We start from the raw sequence: 19,400 nt of genomic DNA on the forward strand, positions 1-19,400 counted from the left end.
TAATGTTGTTGGAACTCCTCTAGTTGGCATTTGGTAATAATGTTCTTGTTAACAGCAATACAGATCTCCAGAGAATTTTTCTTACCCCCTTGTTTTTTGAACATGACATATGCATTCCATAAAGAAAGTTTGATGAGGTGGAAAAAGATTTTCTTGTAATGCTTTTTCCTCTTCTGCAAGGCTCAGAGTTTTAGCCGAGTGCTGATCTACCTCCTTCTACTATATCCATTGTGTCACTGTACGCCTCAACAGTTACTGTCTTCAACACTTCACCTCTTGTTTTTTTACAACTTTAATTTCAGCGTTGTAAATTGTTATCACAACAAACATTTATTTTGTCCTTCCACTGAACTGTTTTCACTTTTCACTACCTGAAAAGCATCAATTCCTCCCTTCTTTAGTTTTTTATGATGAAATGATCGAGGCTTGCCTCTTCTAGATAGTCAAACAGTTCCATACATTTCAATTTTCTGAGCAATAATTAAGTCATCGAATTAAAGAGCTTACTGACGTTATAGACAGCAAGGCAATAATCATTATTCAGAAGTTGTTTTATCAATGTCATTGCAATCTGAGTTGACTGTGGCATATCATTAGGTATATTATCAAATTTGATTCCTTTATCCCGTGTATGTAATGAGACCGCACATACCCACTTTGGAACTAGCATAATATTAACACCTTTATGCCAAACCACACCCTTTGTGCTGGTAAACACTGTATCCATCCAAGTTTCCCTTCATACAACATCAATCCTCAGATCATTATATCTCTATGTGGCAGGCACATACTTTTGACCTCTTTGTTGAGGTGTACTGGCCAAATTTTACTTAGCTCCAGCTGTGGATGGTTCATGGGATTGTACATGGAATTGGAAAAACACACACACACACACACACACACACAAACACACAACACACACACACCACCTCATCACCTGTCGAAATACCTGTGCAGCAAAGCTTCGATTGCTTTACCCAATACATTTGGTAGTTGTACTGCATCAAAGATTGTGATGAAGCACAACAGCTATAAAAATCTGCATTTCATCGCTGGTAGAGTCTTTCTAATAAGAAGTACGACGCACTTTAGCATACTTGTTTGCTTCTGTGATAACAAGGATTATCGAGTCATCATGAGACCTGATCCATGTAACACACGGCGTTACCTACACAGTTGTTAACTAGACGAATTGCAAGGGTTACTGTGAATGGAATTCTTGGATGAGCTTGCTGGAGTACAGTAGGTGCTTTTCTCTCTCACCATTGGTGAGCACTAATCAAACAGTTGTTTCATGAACTGTTGTCACTTTCATCAGTCTCCAATGAAGTAACATCACATTCTTTTTTATTTTCCGAGCCGCTAAGTTCAACACCAAACTCAGGATCATTATAGCCATCCATTTTTGGAAGCACTGCCTAACCAGCAACACAGATAAGAGGCTCAAAGCACGCGTTTTGTTGTCGGCTATTGAGAGCTGCACACGATAAAGGCTACATTTAGTGGCAACCATCTAATCCAAAACATGGCACCCAGGCTACAAGTTCAGGACTATGTTCTCTAGTGGCCGAACACAACTATCAGCACTGAAATGGATATCGGCCAGGTTTTACATTCACTAAAGTTTGTCCTTCTGGTGTTCAAGTATGCACGGGATTTTGAAAAATGAGGTAACTCGCAACTTACGTTAGGGGTTAAACCACTGGTGCTATTCGAGTACAAGACAAGCTTTGTTCAAATGCTGTACAATAATCTTTTTCTCACAAACTATTAAAAAAAAGATGATTTTGATCAACTGAAGGTGTGGACTCAACTTTTTACGACTATCATGAAAGAATATAGGGAACCTTGCTAACCATTCAAGCTGGTAGTTTGTGTGCAGGTACCTAGCCTACTTGTGTTAGTTTATACAGCCAGCTGCTACAGGAATGCCGAGTTTTATTTACACTGCTCTATTGCAGGAACAACCTGCAAAATATTAATTAAATTATCATTAACAGCTATCAACAGAGCCTTGCTATAGCTAAAACATATATGATCACTGAAAATGAACTATCAGTGTGGTATACACTGAAGTAATCTTTGAGACAGAGTCCTACATTAGAGGCATTTCTCTCAAGTTTCCAGCAGTTGTTTGAGCCACAGCCTAAAATTTGTATGTGCATTTTCTTTTGCCTGTTAAATGACTTGATAAATGATAATAGCAGTGTGCACATAAACATTTGGTAACATTCTAAATATTTTCAATTACCAATTCACACTTTTAGTTCTTATATTGTTGTTGTTGTGGTCTTTAGTCCACAGACTGGTTTGATGCAGCGCTCCATGCTACTCTATCCTGTGCAATCTTCTTCATCTCCCAGTACCTACTGCAACATACATCCTTCTGAATCTGCTTAGTGTATTCATCTCTTGATCTCCCTCTATGATTTTTACCCTCCACGCTGCCCTCCAATACTAAATTGGTGATCCCTTGATGCCTCGGAACACGTCCTACCAACCAATCCTTTCTTCTAGTCAAGGTGTGCCACAAATTTCTCTTCTCCCAAATTCTATTCAATACCTCCTCATTAGATATGTGATCTACCCATCTAATCTTCAGCATTCTTCTGTAGCACCACATTTCAAAAGCTTCCATTCTCTTCTTGTCCAAACTATCGTCCACGGTTCACTTCCATACATGGCCTCCTGCATTACCCCTATTTGATTTTCTATTTTATAACGCTGTATTCACCTGACCACAAGTATTGTTCCTCCTGCCACTGAACTTCACTAATTTCCACTATATCTAACTTTCAGTTTTTAAATTTTCTAACCTACCTGCCCGATTAAGGGATCTGACGTTCCACGCTCCGATCCGTAGAACGCCAGTTTTCTTTCTCCTGATAACGGTGTCCTCCTGAGTAGTCCCCGTCCGGAGATCCGAATGGGGTACTATTTTACCTCTGGAATATTTTACCCAAGAGGACACCATCATAATTTAACCATACAGTAAAGCTGCATGCCCTCGGGAAAAATTACTGCTGTAGTTTCCTTTTGCTTTCAGCCGTTCGCAGTACCAGCACAGAAAGGCCGTTTTTGTTAGTGTTACAAGGCCAGATCAGTCAATCATCCAGACTGTTGCCCCTGAAACTACTGACAAGACCGCTGCCCCTCTTCAGGAACCACACATTTGTCTTGCCTCTCAACAGATACCCTTCTGTTGTGGTTGCACCTACAGTAAGGCTACCTGTTTTGCTGAGGCACACAAGCCTCCCCACCAACGTCAAGGTCCATGGTTCATGGGGGGGGGTTCATGGGTTCTTATATTAAGACAGTTTTTTCTATTAGGACAGTTTATAATTCTGAATTTATTTTTCAATTCTTCCACTTCCTGACAAATATATTAACAGTGTGTCATAACAGACATCCTTAAACTTAGCTGACACAGTAGTGTTGCACTTTGTCACTAGATGGAAGAACATGGCGAGTATGTGATTGGGTCACCATCAGCGCAGACGCTCATGGCCTCCGATTATGAACTTGGGTTCCTGACTTTAGGTGTTAGCTGCACCTGAGGGTACAACTAGGGAAAGGAATTGAATCTTTCCCTCCACCTGCTTCTAAAACAGTCAATGTTATGGCTAGAAATCTAAATAAAAACACCCAGTGCGAGTAACTGTTTCTTCAGAAGTATTAAGAGGAAATTTGTGTGAGCATCTCACTCTTAAATTTTTGTGCATTGTACATTAAAAGATTCCACTGAAAAATCTTGCCTTCAGTCTCTAGTTTCGAAAATAATTCAATGGAAAATTAATAACATGCATTTTCAAAAACTAAATATCTATGCATATCACACATTAAATTGCCATAATTTGAACACACACAACATACATAATTTTACACAAAAATCAGAAGAAAATACTATTACGTTCAATTATACTCTCAGTTACACACATTTTTTCTGCAAGCAACTACTAAATAAAGTAAAATTGTGCATAAAAGTTATGCTGCTACATTTGTCAACTATTCTGATTTCAACAACACACGCTCTCATGCACTGAGGACAATTTCACTGTACTACTGAGTGCTGCAAAGGTGACCTAAGTACCTACACACACACACACTCACCACATACCTGATTTTAGTTACATTAGTAGGAACATTACATAATGGAGCAGCAACAGAATTCAGAGGCTGTTTCACTGAAACTACGTATCCATCACAGCTGTCACTATATGCTGTCAGACCTTCCTCAACGAGATCTTCAGGTACAGGGTGCTGGGACATTTGTGATAATATACTATTTACAACATTGTCTGGATAACCTCTGAATTTATCATCAGCTTGATTATCATGTGTGTCTGTGGATTCTAAAATAGAACGGTAAAACAAGAGTTCGCGCATAAATATATTCTCCAAAGGCAAGTCTTCAAAGGACTGATCAGCAGGAAGAGGGATGGCTGACATCCTCCTGATTATGTCGACATACCACAGTTCTGGATAGCCTTTATATGGGTTCTCCTCATAGTCTTCTTTACGTTTCTTGCTTTGGGCCTCTGTTAATGCCGAATATCGGAGGAGCTCACGATGCAGCAGCACTTCACACGTTGAATTACGGCACTCATTAATCAACTTATCCTCCATAGTTTTTGAAAGCACTCTTGGTTTCTCTGATATGCCTGGATCAGAATCATCATCTGAATTACTAGTATCCGAGTCATAAAATGGATGCTTGTTCAATGTGCACCTCCGCTTCTTTCGTGGGCCATACAAATCTTCTACTTCCTCCTCTTCTTTCTGTAATAAATCAAGCAATACATGTACAAGTATTTGAATAGAAAATCAGGGCTACATCTAAGACAGCATACACTGTACAGCAGACTATGTTAAATGTTTATCGCACTATTGCAGTTGATCTTAAACACACATATAGGGTAATTGTTCTGTCAGTGTGAGCAAAGAATACACCAACTAAGGAAAGATTCGACAACACACACGCTTTGGTTCAAAGGTAGTTTTTATTTCTCTACTGACACTTCCTGGTTAGACAAATTTAGAGGTGAATGCCAACTCCACAGAGAGGTAAGAATGGAGGCGAAGCAAATATGACTGAGATGTCTCCTTCACATTGTATCCACAAATTCTTTTCAGTCTATCAAAAAATTGAGAGTTCCAGAGTTGGTTTTAAGTGTAGCACCCAAAACCAAATGCAGAGAGAAAGAGTACGACTGAAGTCTGTTCCCAGAAGCTACATATTCATTTGTGTTTTATGGCCTAATTTAAGTGACACCACCACTTGTCAACTAATTCAATGGACTTTTCAACTAGATGTATTCATTTTTGTGTGTACTGAATACAGTGGAGCTCTTGGATAACACATTAATTGTAAATCTGTCTAATTTCTCATTGAAACTTAGCCATATACGCAAACTTCACACATATGTAAGAAACTTGTCACAATCTTTGGTGTGATGGCAGTTGCGAATTGTGTAGTATGATGACCAGATTTCTGTGACAACAGATGAAGCACAATTTGAAGCTTACATCGAGCAACTGAAAGTTAATGTTGGAATATCAACAACATTATGAAAAAGACAAGACTGCTACTTACCAAAAATATGACACATTGAGTTTCAAATAGGCATAATGAAAAGATTGTTATGTACTGAGCTTTAGGCCAAAACTTCCTTCAGAAAAGAAAAAGACACACACATTAACATAAGCAAGCCAGAATTCTGATGGGAGCAGCCGGAGATAACACTTGTGTGTTTGAGGTGCACTTGGGTGTGTGTCTTTTTCCTTTTCTGAAGATGTCCAAAGTTTACAGTTTTGCATTTTCCATTGATACCTGCATGAATATCAAGTTGTGAGCAATCTACATAACTGAGTGGTAAGAGAAAACATGTACAGACAATATAGTGCAGCATTGAGTCGTCTGAACACCAACCATGCTTTTGAATGCCAAAGTTGAGTGTGCCAAGTTCAAAGTGCTGCTGAGCGCTCAGAAATGAAGCAACTTGTGCATGCAGTATGCATGCCTCAACATGGTATACATGATCACAGCTCTCTCCAGTGGCAGTTGCCTACTGTATCTGGCTCGCACATCACACTGTTTATGAAATGGACAGGCATTATATTGCTATTTTCGCTCTATTAAAAAACACATTTCCTCCTTTATCCATATGCTGGCCATGTTGTTCTGTCTGTAGTATACAAAAATAAAAAATTAAATATCCATGACTACATTACAAGCCAAAAACAAAAGTATCATGTCCAGTCAATAAGGACATCGGCTTGTGGCAATTCCATTAAAAGCAGAATCTTTACATGTGAAAAACAAAATGGAAGAGCAAAATATCTTACTGAAAGTAATGCAAGCTGTCTGGTAGATAAAGCCAACCGAACAAACTCACTCCTCAGAAAGAGCGCACTTATATTTACATAACATCAAATATTATAGAATATAGTTCTATTAAAGTAATAAGGAAGTATCAGACGCTAATACAAAATGCGAGGAATAGGAAAAGAAATATTTGGGCCCAGTGCACAACGAACCAGCAATGCATTACCTGTTATCTTACAATTCTGCAGCTCTACTCATTATAATACGCCAATCATGAATGCACCTTATATCTCTGGAAAACTTACTTCTAGATATGTTATTAACTGACATTTAATTGTAACAGTGCATTTCTGATGGAATTTCAAAGTGCTGTTGCCTTGAAATTGCATACTTTTATATTTTGCAAGTTACAAAAATTCTTTACCCATCAATATGATGTTTCCTCTCATTTTATTACAACAAATCAAACACTTAACAACAGGTTTTTAACAGATCCTCACTTTGTTCATGCTTAGAAATGGTACAAGCATATGGGCTTCAACTGAAAGTGCATATGGCATCTCGTAACTGTGCTGAAGGAAGATGACATACTCATATGCGTCGTTCTTCCATCTCATTGGTCTACATTCAAATGGACATTCAGAATATTTGACAGGCTATATATTGCTCTGAACATTTGGACAGACTACCCCATGCACAGTCCGGGTGAAGACGGCTTAAGGACATGAAAACAATGTGTGTAAGAGAGGCACCATTAACTTTTAAACCCACTACTATTAACTTAACTAGTACCATGTGCATCAACATGTATCTCTCCATCCAAAGTTTGCAAACCACGGAAGGACATGACTGAGAATCGCTCAGTGGTTCAGGGGGCAAGTGGCACTTGTTTTCACCTCGGGTACTGATATGGCAAGGGGGAAAATGGCAAGATGCGCTGCAGTTCGGAGCTGGACCCAGCCACCAGTACCCTCCATTTTTAATACTAAGAACACAATCACCATCAGGAATCCAATTTCACAATACTGTAAACAGAAATATCACTAACTACATGGAAGGGTTCCACATTTCATCCTGTGCAAAATCAGTCCCCCTACAACAATGTAAAACTCTGCCTGATATGACCTTGCTAGCAAGAAAAATTCAGGATGAAGGAATGTCTATAGTGTGAAGACACCTTGACTTTGTGTGTGTGTGTGTGTGTGTGTGTGTGTGTAAGAGAAAGAGAGAGAGAACCAGTGCCCTGCTCTACATGGATGAGAAAAAAAAAAAAAAAAAAAATTAAATTAAAAAAATTGGCCTTTGTCTTGTTTAGAAACTGTCTCAATATCTGTCTCATGCTGAAAAAGCTAAATTAGGGAACTGGATAGGAATCTGAAGCACCCTCCCCAGCATAAGAGCCTGCTGCCTTAACAATAACAGAGTCTTTTTCAGTGCATAGGAAAATTGCTGTTTCACAACTATTTTAATTTCCAGGACGGTTTGCATTAGTTTTCAAAATGATGTTTACCTTAACTCCCTGTATCATTTTTTATACTGATCTCTCATTACTTTCTCTATCAATATACTTCCAACAGTTGTTTAATGTTAATTACAATTAAGTCTTCTGACACCAAAATACAGCTATTCTTTGCCTGATTAAATGCTGTAAGTGGCTCCTAAAGACCTATGTTAATTGGTAACTTGAACATGAACTTTGTAAAATTCTGGTGCCAATAACATAAACTTTGGCTCTATGACTGACAGCGCTATATTATGACAGTAATGCTTCTTTGATCTACTGGTAACATTTCAAATAAAATGATTAATTCCATGTTCAAAGACATGCTCAAAGTAACAATATACAAAACAGTTTAGAATAAAAACACTTTCACTGTACATCAGTCAGTTTATTGCTAATTGAGTTCAACAGGTTTTACTTTGTGGAGACCAAGATTTGGTAGTGCAACACTAGCAATATTACAACAGAATGATCTGCCATAGCAGTGTGAAGCGTGACAGCCAAATTGCAGTTTTTTTTGCTATAATTTTTTCGGAGAACGATGGATTTAATACGAAGAAACTGATGTTAATTCATAACACACACACACACACACACACACACACACACACACACACACACACAAGGTTCATTTCTCTCAGTTAATTTTATGAGTGATTATGATCTGCTATTTACTGTCCCAGTATTTTCTTTATTTTGTTGTCGTTGTTTTTGTGATAGTCTGATGAAGTGCAATCTTCTTGGGCCTGAAAGTTTCAAAGGCTTTATGCTAAAGAGCAATAAAAGTATAAAACTGTACGGGGGTAACACTGTACTTAGAGGTTAACAGAAAAATACCTTATTAAATTTCTTGATGATGGAACCATCTAACGTAGACTGGTACAAATCTAACTGGGTTCTTGTAAGTGGCACATATATCACCATTTCCTTCTTTGGTGGCAGACCAAGCATGTTTCCAGATTTGACCCTTCGTAATATAAACGGTAGCAGTAACTGAAAAGGATTAAAATCACAATTCTTGTTACATACACTATACATGAAATATGTCACTCCAATTAGGGGAAAAACAATAGTATTAACTGACAAAAATATCCCACACATTTGCCCTGCAAATCTTTTAAGGCACTGTATATGTATTAACAAAGAAATGTGGAAGAAAAACACTTATTTTATGAAAACAGACTTGCACTTATCCACTACATCTTTGTAATTAGGTTGCTACATTTAATTAACTCATTACTACAAAACTTCATCCGGGTAGCACATCTTTCTACTCAGTTTAAGCAAGGTCAATTTAACAACAGCCTTTATTATGTTCAAAAATACAAACTAACTGCTCTAGATCATTATGTAAGAAAGGAGTGAGAAGCAACATCACAAATTCCTTCCTTCATTTCCGGTGTACTTTATCCATTCAGTGCCTGGTCGAGACTGGTATGGCTCGTCTAAAACTATGAGGAGAACCAACCACACCCTTACATAGGTTATTATTAAGATGGGGTTGCCACTACAAAACACATTTTAATGTTAACCCCCCCCCCCCCCCTTACCCATCTTGGGAGGGGGAATCGGGAATCCATGTACCCCATCAGTCTACATCTGGTAGAAGTGCATACTCAAATAAGACAACATTTTGTAAAATGTTTGCACATTGTGTATCTGAGGCAGAACATGAGAACCAGCTCTGTATTTACATAGATGGATGTGGAAAACTGCCAGAAAAACACATCCAGGCTGGCCGGAACTCTCGACACCGCAATTAACCTACAATGCACATTCAATCTGGGGCTGACACACAAGCAGGCACTGTAACGCACTCAGATACTGTAGTGGGTCTATAGAGATACAGTACAACCTTGATTATCTCACTTTCATTAGACCAACACCCATTGCACTCCATGCCAAACAGCCTGCAAGCGTTATTGATCGAGCTTACTCCCGTCGCGACAGGTGACCATCTGAGTCACACTCCCTATGCAAGCTCCGTTTACAGACTACAATACTGCTGGACTGTTCACTTTACTGAACTCTCTAAGTTGTTGTTCTATCAGTGCACTTAAATTTATTAGCATGTTTCTTGTAATTTTAAAGTTGCAGTGTGGTCTTACACAGTTCATTAAGTTGTGATGAGGAAGTGTAAGGGATTCTGACTAAAAGATGGCTACGATCAGAAAAGGAAATATGTCGTGCACACAACTAAATATAAGCTACGTGTTCTGCAAAGACATGACAAAAGTGAGTTAGTTACTAAATTAGCCTCAGAAACAGGTGTTGGATTAGCCTCAGAAACAAGTGTTGGAGTGACAACCATTAAAGACTGAAAAAAAGAACCAAAAAGATATTTAAGTTTTTCTGCTATCTGCAGATGGTGAAAAGGCTTTAAAAACTAGAAAAACATTGAAAAAAGTAAAATTTGAGCTCTTTGATGACACTGAGTGGGCTTAGTTTTGTCAGGAAAGATTTAAAATGAACCCACTTTTGGGACCTATCATAAATGAAAAAGCTTTTCAGTTGCATCAAAAACTAGGAGACAATGAAGACAAATTCCAAGTGATGGTTGGCTTCACCAGTGGAAAAATCGTCACGCCATTAGGAGGGTTGCTACTTCAGGTGAAAAACTTCCTGTAGATGACGCAGGTAGGGAGTTTGTTGAAAATTTGAAAAAATAATCCCGGAAAATATACAGGTAGCTGATCAATTATACAACACTGACGAGACAGGCAAAACTGTTATGACCATAACTTGCCACCATCGAGTGGTTTTTTAATGCATTTATTCCAGCTGTACAAATGTAATGGTCACAGGCTTGGATGCAGCCACCAAGTGCTGGCCTGCATGAACAGAACTGTTTCCTACGCGCGTGGTTTTGACACGGAATTTGTCTTTTTCGGCTCACAGTGGAGTTTCGGAAAATCTGTATTTCTTCATGGTGGGATGTCAGAAATAGTTATTATAAATCTCTTTATAGAAAGAAAGTGGTAACGGTTAACAACTCACAGTTCGTGTATTTCTGTACCTCATGGACCCAATGACCACAATAATCCCGACAAAAACCAAGGATGGGCCACAGCCGAGGATACAAACCTCACAATAGCGTTATAGAAGTGGTGCCTGCACGGGGATTAATTATGGAAAGCCTACAGTCCTGAAGAGGTGCAGCAATGTCTGAACTTCCAAGAATTTCCGAGTTCCTGGCATATCTCCAGGGTGAATCAGCAGCAGCAGCAGCAATGTGGATATCACCGACAACACAGCATCCTCCACTGCTGGAATTCAGGTTAGTCTACCCAAATTTGACTACAATATGAAAGGGAGTGACGGATTTGTGAAATTTTTGCTGTAATAGAGCGATTTTGCTGGCGAACATAAATCAGTATGGTAGAATCTAATATGAGTGACACAGCCAATCTCCAAACCGTTATAAACGATTTGTGAAAAGGGATTCTGTGGTTAAAAACACACAGAAATGAGTGCAGCCTTTCCCAGATTTGTCAAATGATAACTCCTGCAGTGCTCGCCCTATAAAGAATTTCTCATTATTACCATCAGAACCAGTGTTTAACGGTAAACCCAAGGAAGATGTAAAAGTAGTTGTTGTTGTGTTATTGTGGTCTTCAGTCCAGAGACTGGTTTGATGGAGCTCTCCATGCTACTCTATCCTGTGCAGGCCTCTTTATCTCCGTGAAACCTACATCCTTCTGAATCTGCTTAGTGTATTAGTTCCTTGGTCTCCCTCTATCATTTTTACCCTCCACACACCCCTCAAATACTAAACTGGTGATTCCTTGATGCCTCAGAATGTGTTCTACCATCCAATACCTTCTTCTAGGAAAGTTGTGCCGCAAATTCCTCTTCTCCCCAATTCCATTCAGTACCTCCTCATTAGTTACATGATCTACCCGTCTAATCTTCAGCATTCTTCTGTAGCACCAAATTTCGAAAGCTTCTATTCTCTTCTTGTCTAAGCTAGTTATCGTCAATATTTCACTTCCATACATGGCTACACTCCATTCAAATATTTTCAGAATAGACTTCCTGACATTTAAATCTATACTTGATGTTATATTTCTCTTCTTCAGAAACTCTTTGAGAAAAGACTTCCTGACATTTAAATCTATACTCGATGTCATATTTCTCTTCTTCAGAAACTCTTTGCCATAGCCAATCTACATTTTATATCCTCCCTACTTTGTTTGTCAGTCATCAGTTATTTTGCTCCCCAAATAATAAAACTCATTTACTACTTTTGTCTCAATTCCTAATCTAATTCCCTCAGCATCACCTGATTTAATTCGACTACATTCCATTATCCTCATTTTGCTTTTGTTGATGTTCATCTCATATCCTTCTTTCAAGACAATGTCCATTCCGTTCAGCTGCTCTTCCAGGTCCTTTGCTGGCTCTGACAGAATTACAATGTCGGCAACAAACCTCAAAGTTTTTATTTCTTCTGCATGGATTTTAATTCCTACTCCAAATTTTTCCTTTTGTTTCCTTTACTGCTTGCTCAATATACAGATTGAATGACAACGGAGATAGGCTACGACCCTGTCTCACACCCTTCTCAACCACTGCTTCCCTTTCATGCCCCTCGGCTCATAACTGATACCTGGTTTCTGTAGAATTGTAAACAGCCTTTCCCCCCCTGTATTTTACTCCTGCCACCTTTAGAATTAGAGAGAGTATTCCAGCCAACATTGTTGAAAGCTTTCTCTAAGTCTACAAATGCTACAAACAAAGATTTGCTTTTCCTTAGCTTATCTTCTCTTCTAAGATAAGTCGTACGATCAGTACTGCCTTGCATGTTCCAACATTTCTTTGGAATCTAAATTTATCTCTGAGGCCAGCTTCTACCAGTTTTTCCATTTGTCTGTAAAGAATTCGTGTTAGTATTTTTCAACTGTGACTTATTAAACCAATAGTTCGTTAATTTTCACACCTGTCAGCACCTGCTTTCTTTGGGACTGGAATTATCATACTCGAAGTCTGAGGGTATTTCGCCTGTCTCATACATCTTCCTCACCAGATGGAAGAGATGGCTGGCTCTCCCAAGGCTATCAGTAGTTCTAATGGAATGTTGTCTACTCCTGAGGCCTTGTTTCGACTTAGATTGGTTGGTTGGATTGGAGAAGGGACCAAACTACGCGGTCATCAGTCCCTCCGACCTCGTAATAACTAAAACCGATAAAACTTCACACTATAAGAGGGAACTAGAATGGCCATAAAATTACAAACGATTGACAGAGAAGGAAGGAAAAAGACAGAAGAAGAGAGGGAAAGAAAGCGACAAATGACAGGAGCGTGATGGAAGAAGCACAGGTAGACGAGATAAAACAGACCCCATTAGGAAAGGAGTGGGAAGGCAGAGGGCGGGGTTGAACCACCAAGCCTAGTCGAAGTAGGGGCAAAGGGGGGAGCAAGACGGCCCGCCATCCCCTCCACCCAACAATAAGGTTCCACCCTCAAATAAAGTGATAACACCCCCCCCCCCCAAAAAAAAAATCACGAAAAAACTGTAAAATGAGATCAGCCGCTGAGGCATTGTCAGCTGACGCCAGTGGTAGTGAGTCAGGAAAGCTATGAGTCCATCACAGGGTGGTTAAGTTGGGACAGTCCAGTTAGAGGTGAACCACAGTCAACATTGATCCACAATGACAAGAGAGGGGGGTCCTCACATTGGAGGAGATAACCATGAGTCAGACACGTATGGCCGATGCGGAGCCAGCAAAGGACGACAGAGGCATTACGAGAGGCCCATATGGAGGACCGCCACATAGCTGTACAATCCTTTATCGCCCTGAGCTTGTTAGGTGAAGAAAGAGTGTGCCATTCTGCATTCCAAAGTCCCAAAACCTGACGACGTAATGCCGAGCGAAGATCTATTTCCAGAATGCCAATAGCAAGAGATGGGCTGTTAGTAGCCAATTTAGCCAGTTGATCAGCAAGTTCATTGCCAGGGATCCCAACATGGCCTGGGGTCCAAATGAAAACCACTGAGCATCCACATTGATCAAGGAGAGAAAGGGAGTCCTGGATAGCTATGACCAACGGGTGGCAAGGGAAGCACTGGCCGATCGTTTACAAACTGCTCAAGGAGTCACTACAGAGAGTGAAGGACAGTCCTGAGCAGAAGCGGACATGGTCCAGCGCATGCAAGATGGCTACCAATTCTGCACTACAGCCATCTGACAAGGAACGGAGTTCCGTGTGTCTATAGGTGTAAGCATAATCAGTGTGACCAGCAACCATGGAGTCATAGGTATAAATCACTTATGAACCCTGGAATGAACTGAGGAGACAGTAGAATTGGTGGTGAAGGGCCTCCGGAGGGACAGAATTCTTTAAATTGATGGAGAGATCAAGACAGAGCTGTGGCCGAGAACGCACCACAGAGGGGTACGTGCATGAGTGGAGAAAAGAGGAGGTAAAGGGAAGTGCTGGAGCTCAGAAAAGAGCGACTGAATGCGGGCAGCCATGGTAAGCGCACATCGTGACCACCATTGCAAGAGGTTGATCTCCGTGCCTGGAGAAAGGAGACCATAATTAGGGCGCTTTTGGGTACAGAGAATGCAGAGTGCATAAGATATCATCTGTTGTTGGTGCATAACTCGCAGCAGTGGAATCCCTGCCTCTGCAAGAAGGCTAATCATGGGGCTAGTCCAGAAGTCACCAGTCCCAAGTAGTACCCCACAATGGTGAATGGGGTTTAGTATCTGCAATGTTGAAGGTGACGCAGAACCATAGACAGGACTCCTGTAGTCTAAACGAGACTGGACCAGCGCTTTGTACAATCACAGTAGAATAGAGCAGTCTGCACCCCAGATGGTATTGCACAGACATCTAAGAACATTGAGCACGTCCTCTTCAGCTGGCGAAGAGAAGGGAGCCATGTCAACCGGGCATCGAAGACCAGACCCAAGAAGCGATGGGTGTCTACCACCTTGAGGGATTTGCCATTGGGGAACAGGTCCGGATGGGGATGGACTCTACGATGACGGCAGAAATGCATGACACATGACTCGGTCACCGAAAACTGAAAACCATGGGAGAGAGCCCAAGATTGCGACCGCTAGCTTGCCCCCAGTAGACGGTGTTCTGCAGCGCCCACGACAAAGGAAGCAACGTAGATACAAAAATCATCAGCTTACAAAGAGGGGCACACTGTCGGCCAAGCAGCCGCCACCAGTCCATTAATGGCTACGGGAAAGAGAGGGGCACTCCGCATGGAACCCTGTGGAACCTCATTTTCTTGCCGATGGGAAGTGCTGTAGGATAAACCAACTTGAACCCGGAAAGAGCGACAAGAAAGACAGTTACGGATAAAAACAGGCAGAGCGACACGAAGGCCCCATTCGTGAAGGGTGGTGAAGATGTGGTGGCACCAGGTGGTGTCGTACGCTTTATGCAGGTCAAAGAAGACTGCAAAGAGGCGTTGCCGATGGGCAAAAGCCGACCGGATAGCAGACTCCAGGTGGACCAAGTAACCCACCATAGAGCGGCAACAGCGAAAACTACCTTGAGTTAATGACAAAAGGTCGCTGGATTCAAGGCTCCAAAACAGCTGCTGACTCACTAGGCATTCAAGGAGCTTGCAGAGAGTATTGGTAAGGCTAATTGGACAGTCACTATCCAACTGAAGAGGTGGCTTCCCAGACTTCAACAGCGGCATAACAATGCTTTCCTGCCACTGGGTAGGAAATATCCCCTCACTCCACAGACGGTTGAAAAGGGTCAGTATATGACGGTGGCCAGCCACCGATAAGTCTTGGAGCATTTGGTTATGTATCCAATCCGGTCCAGGAGCCATGTTGGGACAAAGGGTGAGGGCGCTGGCAAATTCCCACTCGCTAAATGGGACATTATAAGGCTCCAAGCAGTGAGAAATAAAAGACAGCACCAGTCGTACCGAGCGCTATTTCAGGAGGAGGAACGTGGGTGGCTACTCAGTCGATGCAGAGGCTTGGGCAAAGTGTTGAGCGAAATGCTCTGCGACAAAGTCCGAATGGGTAAGGACAACATCACGCACATAAATTCCTGCAATTCCGATAGGAGGAGGATGGCCAAAAATTCGCCTGTGTTTTTCCAAGACTTCTGAAGACAGGGTGTGCGGTCCTATGGCAGCCACACATCGTTCCCAGCAAATCTGCTTCTGAAAATTGATTAGGTAACGGGTGCGGGTACGGAATCGTTTAAAGACCAGAAGGATAGCAGTAGAAGGGTGCTGCTTAAAGTGTTGAAGAGCACGGCAGTGGTCTTTTATGGCCGCAGCAATTTCCGGAGTCCATCAAGGAACCATCTTCCGATGGGGGGAACCTGAGGAAGAATAGATGGTTGAAACAGCTGCGGAAAGAATGGCGGCAGTCAAAGTCTGTATACTCATCAATATTGCCGTGTGTAGTTCAGAGGGGATGGTAGCAGAGAAGGCACCCCGATCAGCTTTAGAGAAGGCCCACCTGGGAGGGTGACGGAGCAAGATACACTGAAGGAAGGTCAAAACAATCGGGTAATGATCGCTGTCACATAAGTCATTCATGTACACCCCATTGAATGGAGGGAAGAAGGCCAGGACTGCAGATGGAGAGGCCAATGGCAGAGAAAGTGCCGTGTGCCACACTAAAGTGTGTGGGAGCGCCGGTGTTTAATAGACAGAGGTAAAGCCCTGCCAGAACATCTTCAACAGTCCTGCCCAGGGCAGTAGTCGTGTGACTACCCCAGAGAGGCTTGTGGGCATTAATGTCCTTGAAGAAGGGTGGTTAGGGCAAGGGATGTGGGCAGCCTGTAGGCGGGAGGTAGAGATTACAGATAGTGATTGGTGTGGCCAGATAGATCACCAGAAGCCCACATGGGGCCAGTTCGGTTCCGACAGAAACCGTGAAACCCATGAAGGGTGGGTGAGTAAGAATTGACAAAATTGGTCTCCTGGAGCACAATGCAAGCAGCTGAGTAGGAGGAAAGAAGGGGCTGCAACGCCAGGAGGTGACGCAAACACCCATTACAATTCCACTGGAGGATTCTCAAACTGGAGTCCAAATGGGAAGCGAACAGAGCGGAGCCGGTCACACCGCTGAGTCGCCATATTGGCTGGAGGAGGGGAAGGCGGCACCTCAGAGGGTACTGGAGGGGCCTTGCCCTTGATCTTGTGTTTCTGCTTCTGCTCTTGTGAAAGAAGAGGAGGGCAGACTGCAGCAAGGTCGGGCACAGAATTACTCCTAGCAATCGGCGCCCACTGGTCGCGGATCGCACAGCCGATGTGGAGCTGCAGATTGCCTTTCAGGGGGATGCCAGGAAGAGGAGTCCCAGGAGGGAGCTCGAGCACCAGCAGCTGCCAAAGAAGGAGAGCACTTGTCCGGTGGGGGAGGGGGAGCAACACCTGAAGGAGTGGGTATGGGTGGAGGATGAGGATGAATGTGTGGGGTGAATGGGGCTGAGAAGAGGAGGGGGTAGGAGGGGGAATGGACATAACTGAAGCAAAAGGAGAAGTTATAGGCACAGGATGGAGAAGGTCATACTTTCGACAAGCCTCGGGGTAGGTAAGTTGATCTAAGGTCTTGTACTCCTGAATCTGTCGTTCTTTCGCATACACCAGGCATGCTGGCAAGCGTGGAGGATGCTGCGCATTACAATTTATGCACACTGGCGGGGGAGCACAGGCAGTCGCCTCATTGAGGGGGCGCCCACAATCACCACAAAGGGGATCATGGGTGCAGAGGGAAGATGTGTCCAGCATTTAAAGCATCTTATCGGTGGTGGAATGTAAGGTTTTACATCACACCGATACATCACCACCCTGACCTTCTCCGGGGGGGTATCCCCCTCCAAGGCCAGGATCAAGGTGCCTGTATCGGTGTGACTGTTTTTTGGGCCTTGTTGTACACGGTGGATAAATGGAACTCCTCACTGCTCGAGGTTTGCACGGAGCTCCTCGACAGTTTGGAGAAGAAGACCCCAGAGGAAAATGATGCCCTGTACCGAGTTCAAAGATTGGTGGGGTGCAACAGAGACCGGGATGTCACCGAGATGGTGACAAGCATGCAGGGCTTCAGATTGGGCCGCAGAAGATGTCTTTATGAGCAAAGAACCGGACCGCATTTTACTGAAGGATTCCACTTCACCATACTTACCTTCAATCGTCTCCACAAAAAACAAATGCTTGGTTGTGGCAAAACTTTCGCCATCTGTCCTGGTACAAACCAGGCACTGAGGAAAAGGTTTCAACCCAAGCCGGCGAGCTTGACCCTCTTCCCAGGGGTGGCCAGGGAGGGGAAGGCCGAAGGATCAGAAGGAGGAGTGTGATGTCTTCTATCACTTAGAAACGGACACAGAATGGCCAGGATGTTGATGCTTTTGTCGCTTCATGTGCAAGGTGTCCGCCCTAGTACCACCCACTCTGACCAGGGGCCCATCCCGCGGGCGCCACCCAGCCACAGCAAGGGCCGTCTGGCACGGAAGCCACTGTCGAGAGTTCTGATGCCCCAAAGTGATGAGCATCGACTCCTTGGCATACACGAGGTGTTAACAGCTCAGGTACTAGCAGTGTGATCCCTGTGTTGTCAAGGAGCTCAGCCAAGAGGGTACTTAACAGCCCCACCACACGGAGTGGCTACTGTGCTGGTGATGTAGCAGGAAGGGGGCCAGGGTGCAATGGGGAAAAGGGAGGGGAGGGGGAGCACAGCCTGCACCATTGAAACTAGGTTGGGAGCTCATCCCCAAATGGCTCACACTGAACGGAAAACATTGGATATGGAGGTCAAACCCCAAGGGGACCAAAATTGCCGAAAAGGAGATGAAAACAGCAAACTAAACAATAGCACATACCAAAAACAAAGTCGGGAGGATAGCTGGGTCGATATAGAGAAGTCCACCAAGAGGGAAGGGAGGGGGGGCAGAGAGAAAGGAGCAAGGACAGGGAAGGAGAGGAACAGGGACAGTAATGCAGTCTGTAAGAAGGAAGGAGACTGCAAAAGCTCGGGGCCCCATGCGTGCCACACACATACCAACAAAAAGGACTGTGGGCCCCCTGGTGGAGGGGGTGGGGGGGGGGGTGTTTCCTACTTAGGTCTTTCAGTGCTCTGCCAAAATCTTCATGCAGTCTCCCATTTCATCTTCATCTATGTCCTATTCCATTTCCATAATATTGCCCTCATGTAGGTGGTGGTGGTTAGTGTTTAACGTCCCGTCGACAACGAGGTCATTAGAGACGGAGCGCAAGCTCGGGTTTGGGAAGGAAATCGGCCGTGCCCTTTCAAAGGAACCATCCCGGCATTTGCCTGAAACGATTTAGGGAAATCACGGAAAACCTAAATCAGGATGGCTGGAGACCTGGAGACGGGATTGAACCGTCGTCCTCCCGAATGCGAGTCCAGTGTGCTAACCATTGGGCCACCTCGCTCGGTGCCCTCATGTACATCACCTTTGTATAGACCCTCTATATACTCCTTCCACCTTTCTGCTTTCCCTTCTTTGCTTACAACTGGTTTTCCGTCTGAGCTTTTGATACTCATACAGGTGGTTCTCTTTAATTTTCCTGTAGGCAGTATCTATCTTATCCCTAGTGAAACATTACATTTGTCCTCT

At 43.0% G+C, this 19,400-nt stretch overlaps 1 protein-coding gene across 3 annotated transcripts in view; it reads right to left on the reverse strand.

The window, feature by feature from the left end:
- Positions 1 to 19,400, reverse strand: part of LOC126195020 (uncharacterized) — a 170,521-nt gene that overhangs the window by 57,292 nt on the left and 93,829 nt on the right. For 2 of the 3 annotated variants that reach the window (XM_049933454.1, XM_049933453.1), the window contains exons 13-14: positions 8,664 to 8,819; positions 4,118 to 4,779 (exon numbers count right to left, since the gene is read on the reverse strand). In XM_049933454.1, the coding sequence (XP_049789411.1) occupies positions 4,118 to 4,779; positions 8,664 to 8,819 (818 nt within the window). The remainder of the gene's footprint in view (positions 1 to 4,117; positions 4,780 to 8,663; positions 8,820 to 19,400) is intronic. The other variant, XM_049933455.1, reaches the window with a different exon arrangement.

Source organism: Schistocerca nitens, chromosome 7 (genome assembly GCF_023898315.1).
Source record: "Schistocerca nitens isolate TAMUIC-IGC-003100 chromosome 7, iqSchNite1.1, whole genome shotgun sequence".
NCBI lineage: Eukaryota > Metazoa > Arthropoda > Insecta > Orthoptera > Acrididae > Schistocerca > Schistocerca nitens.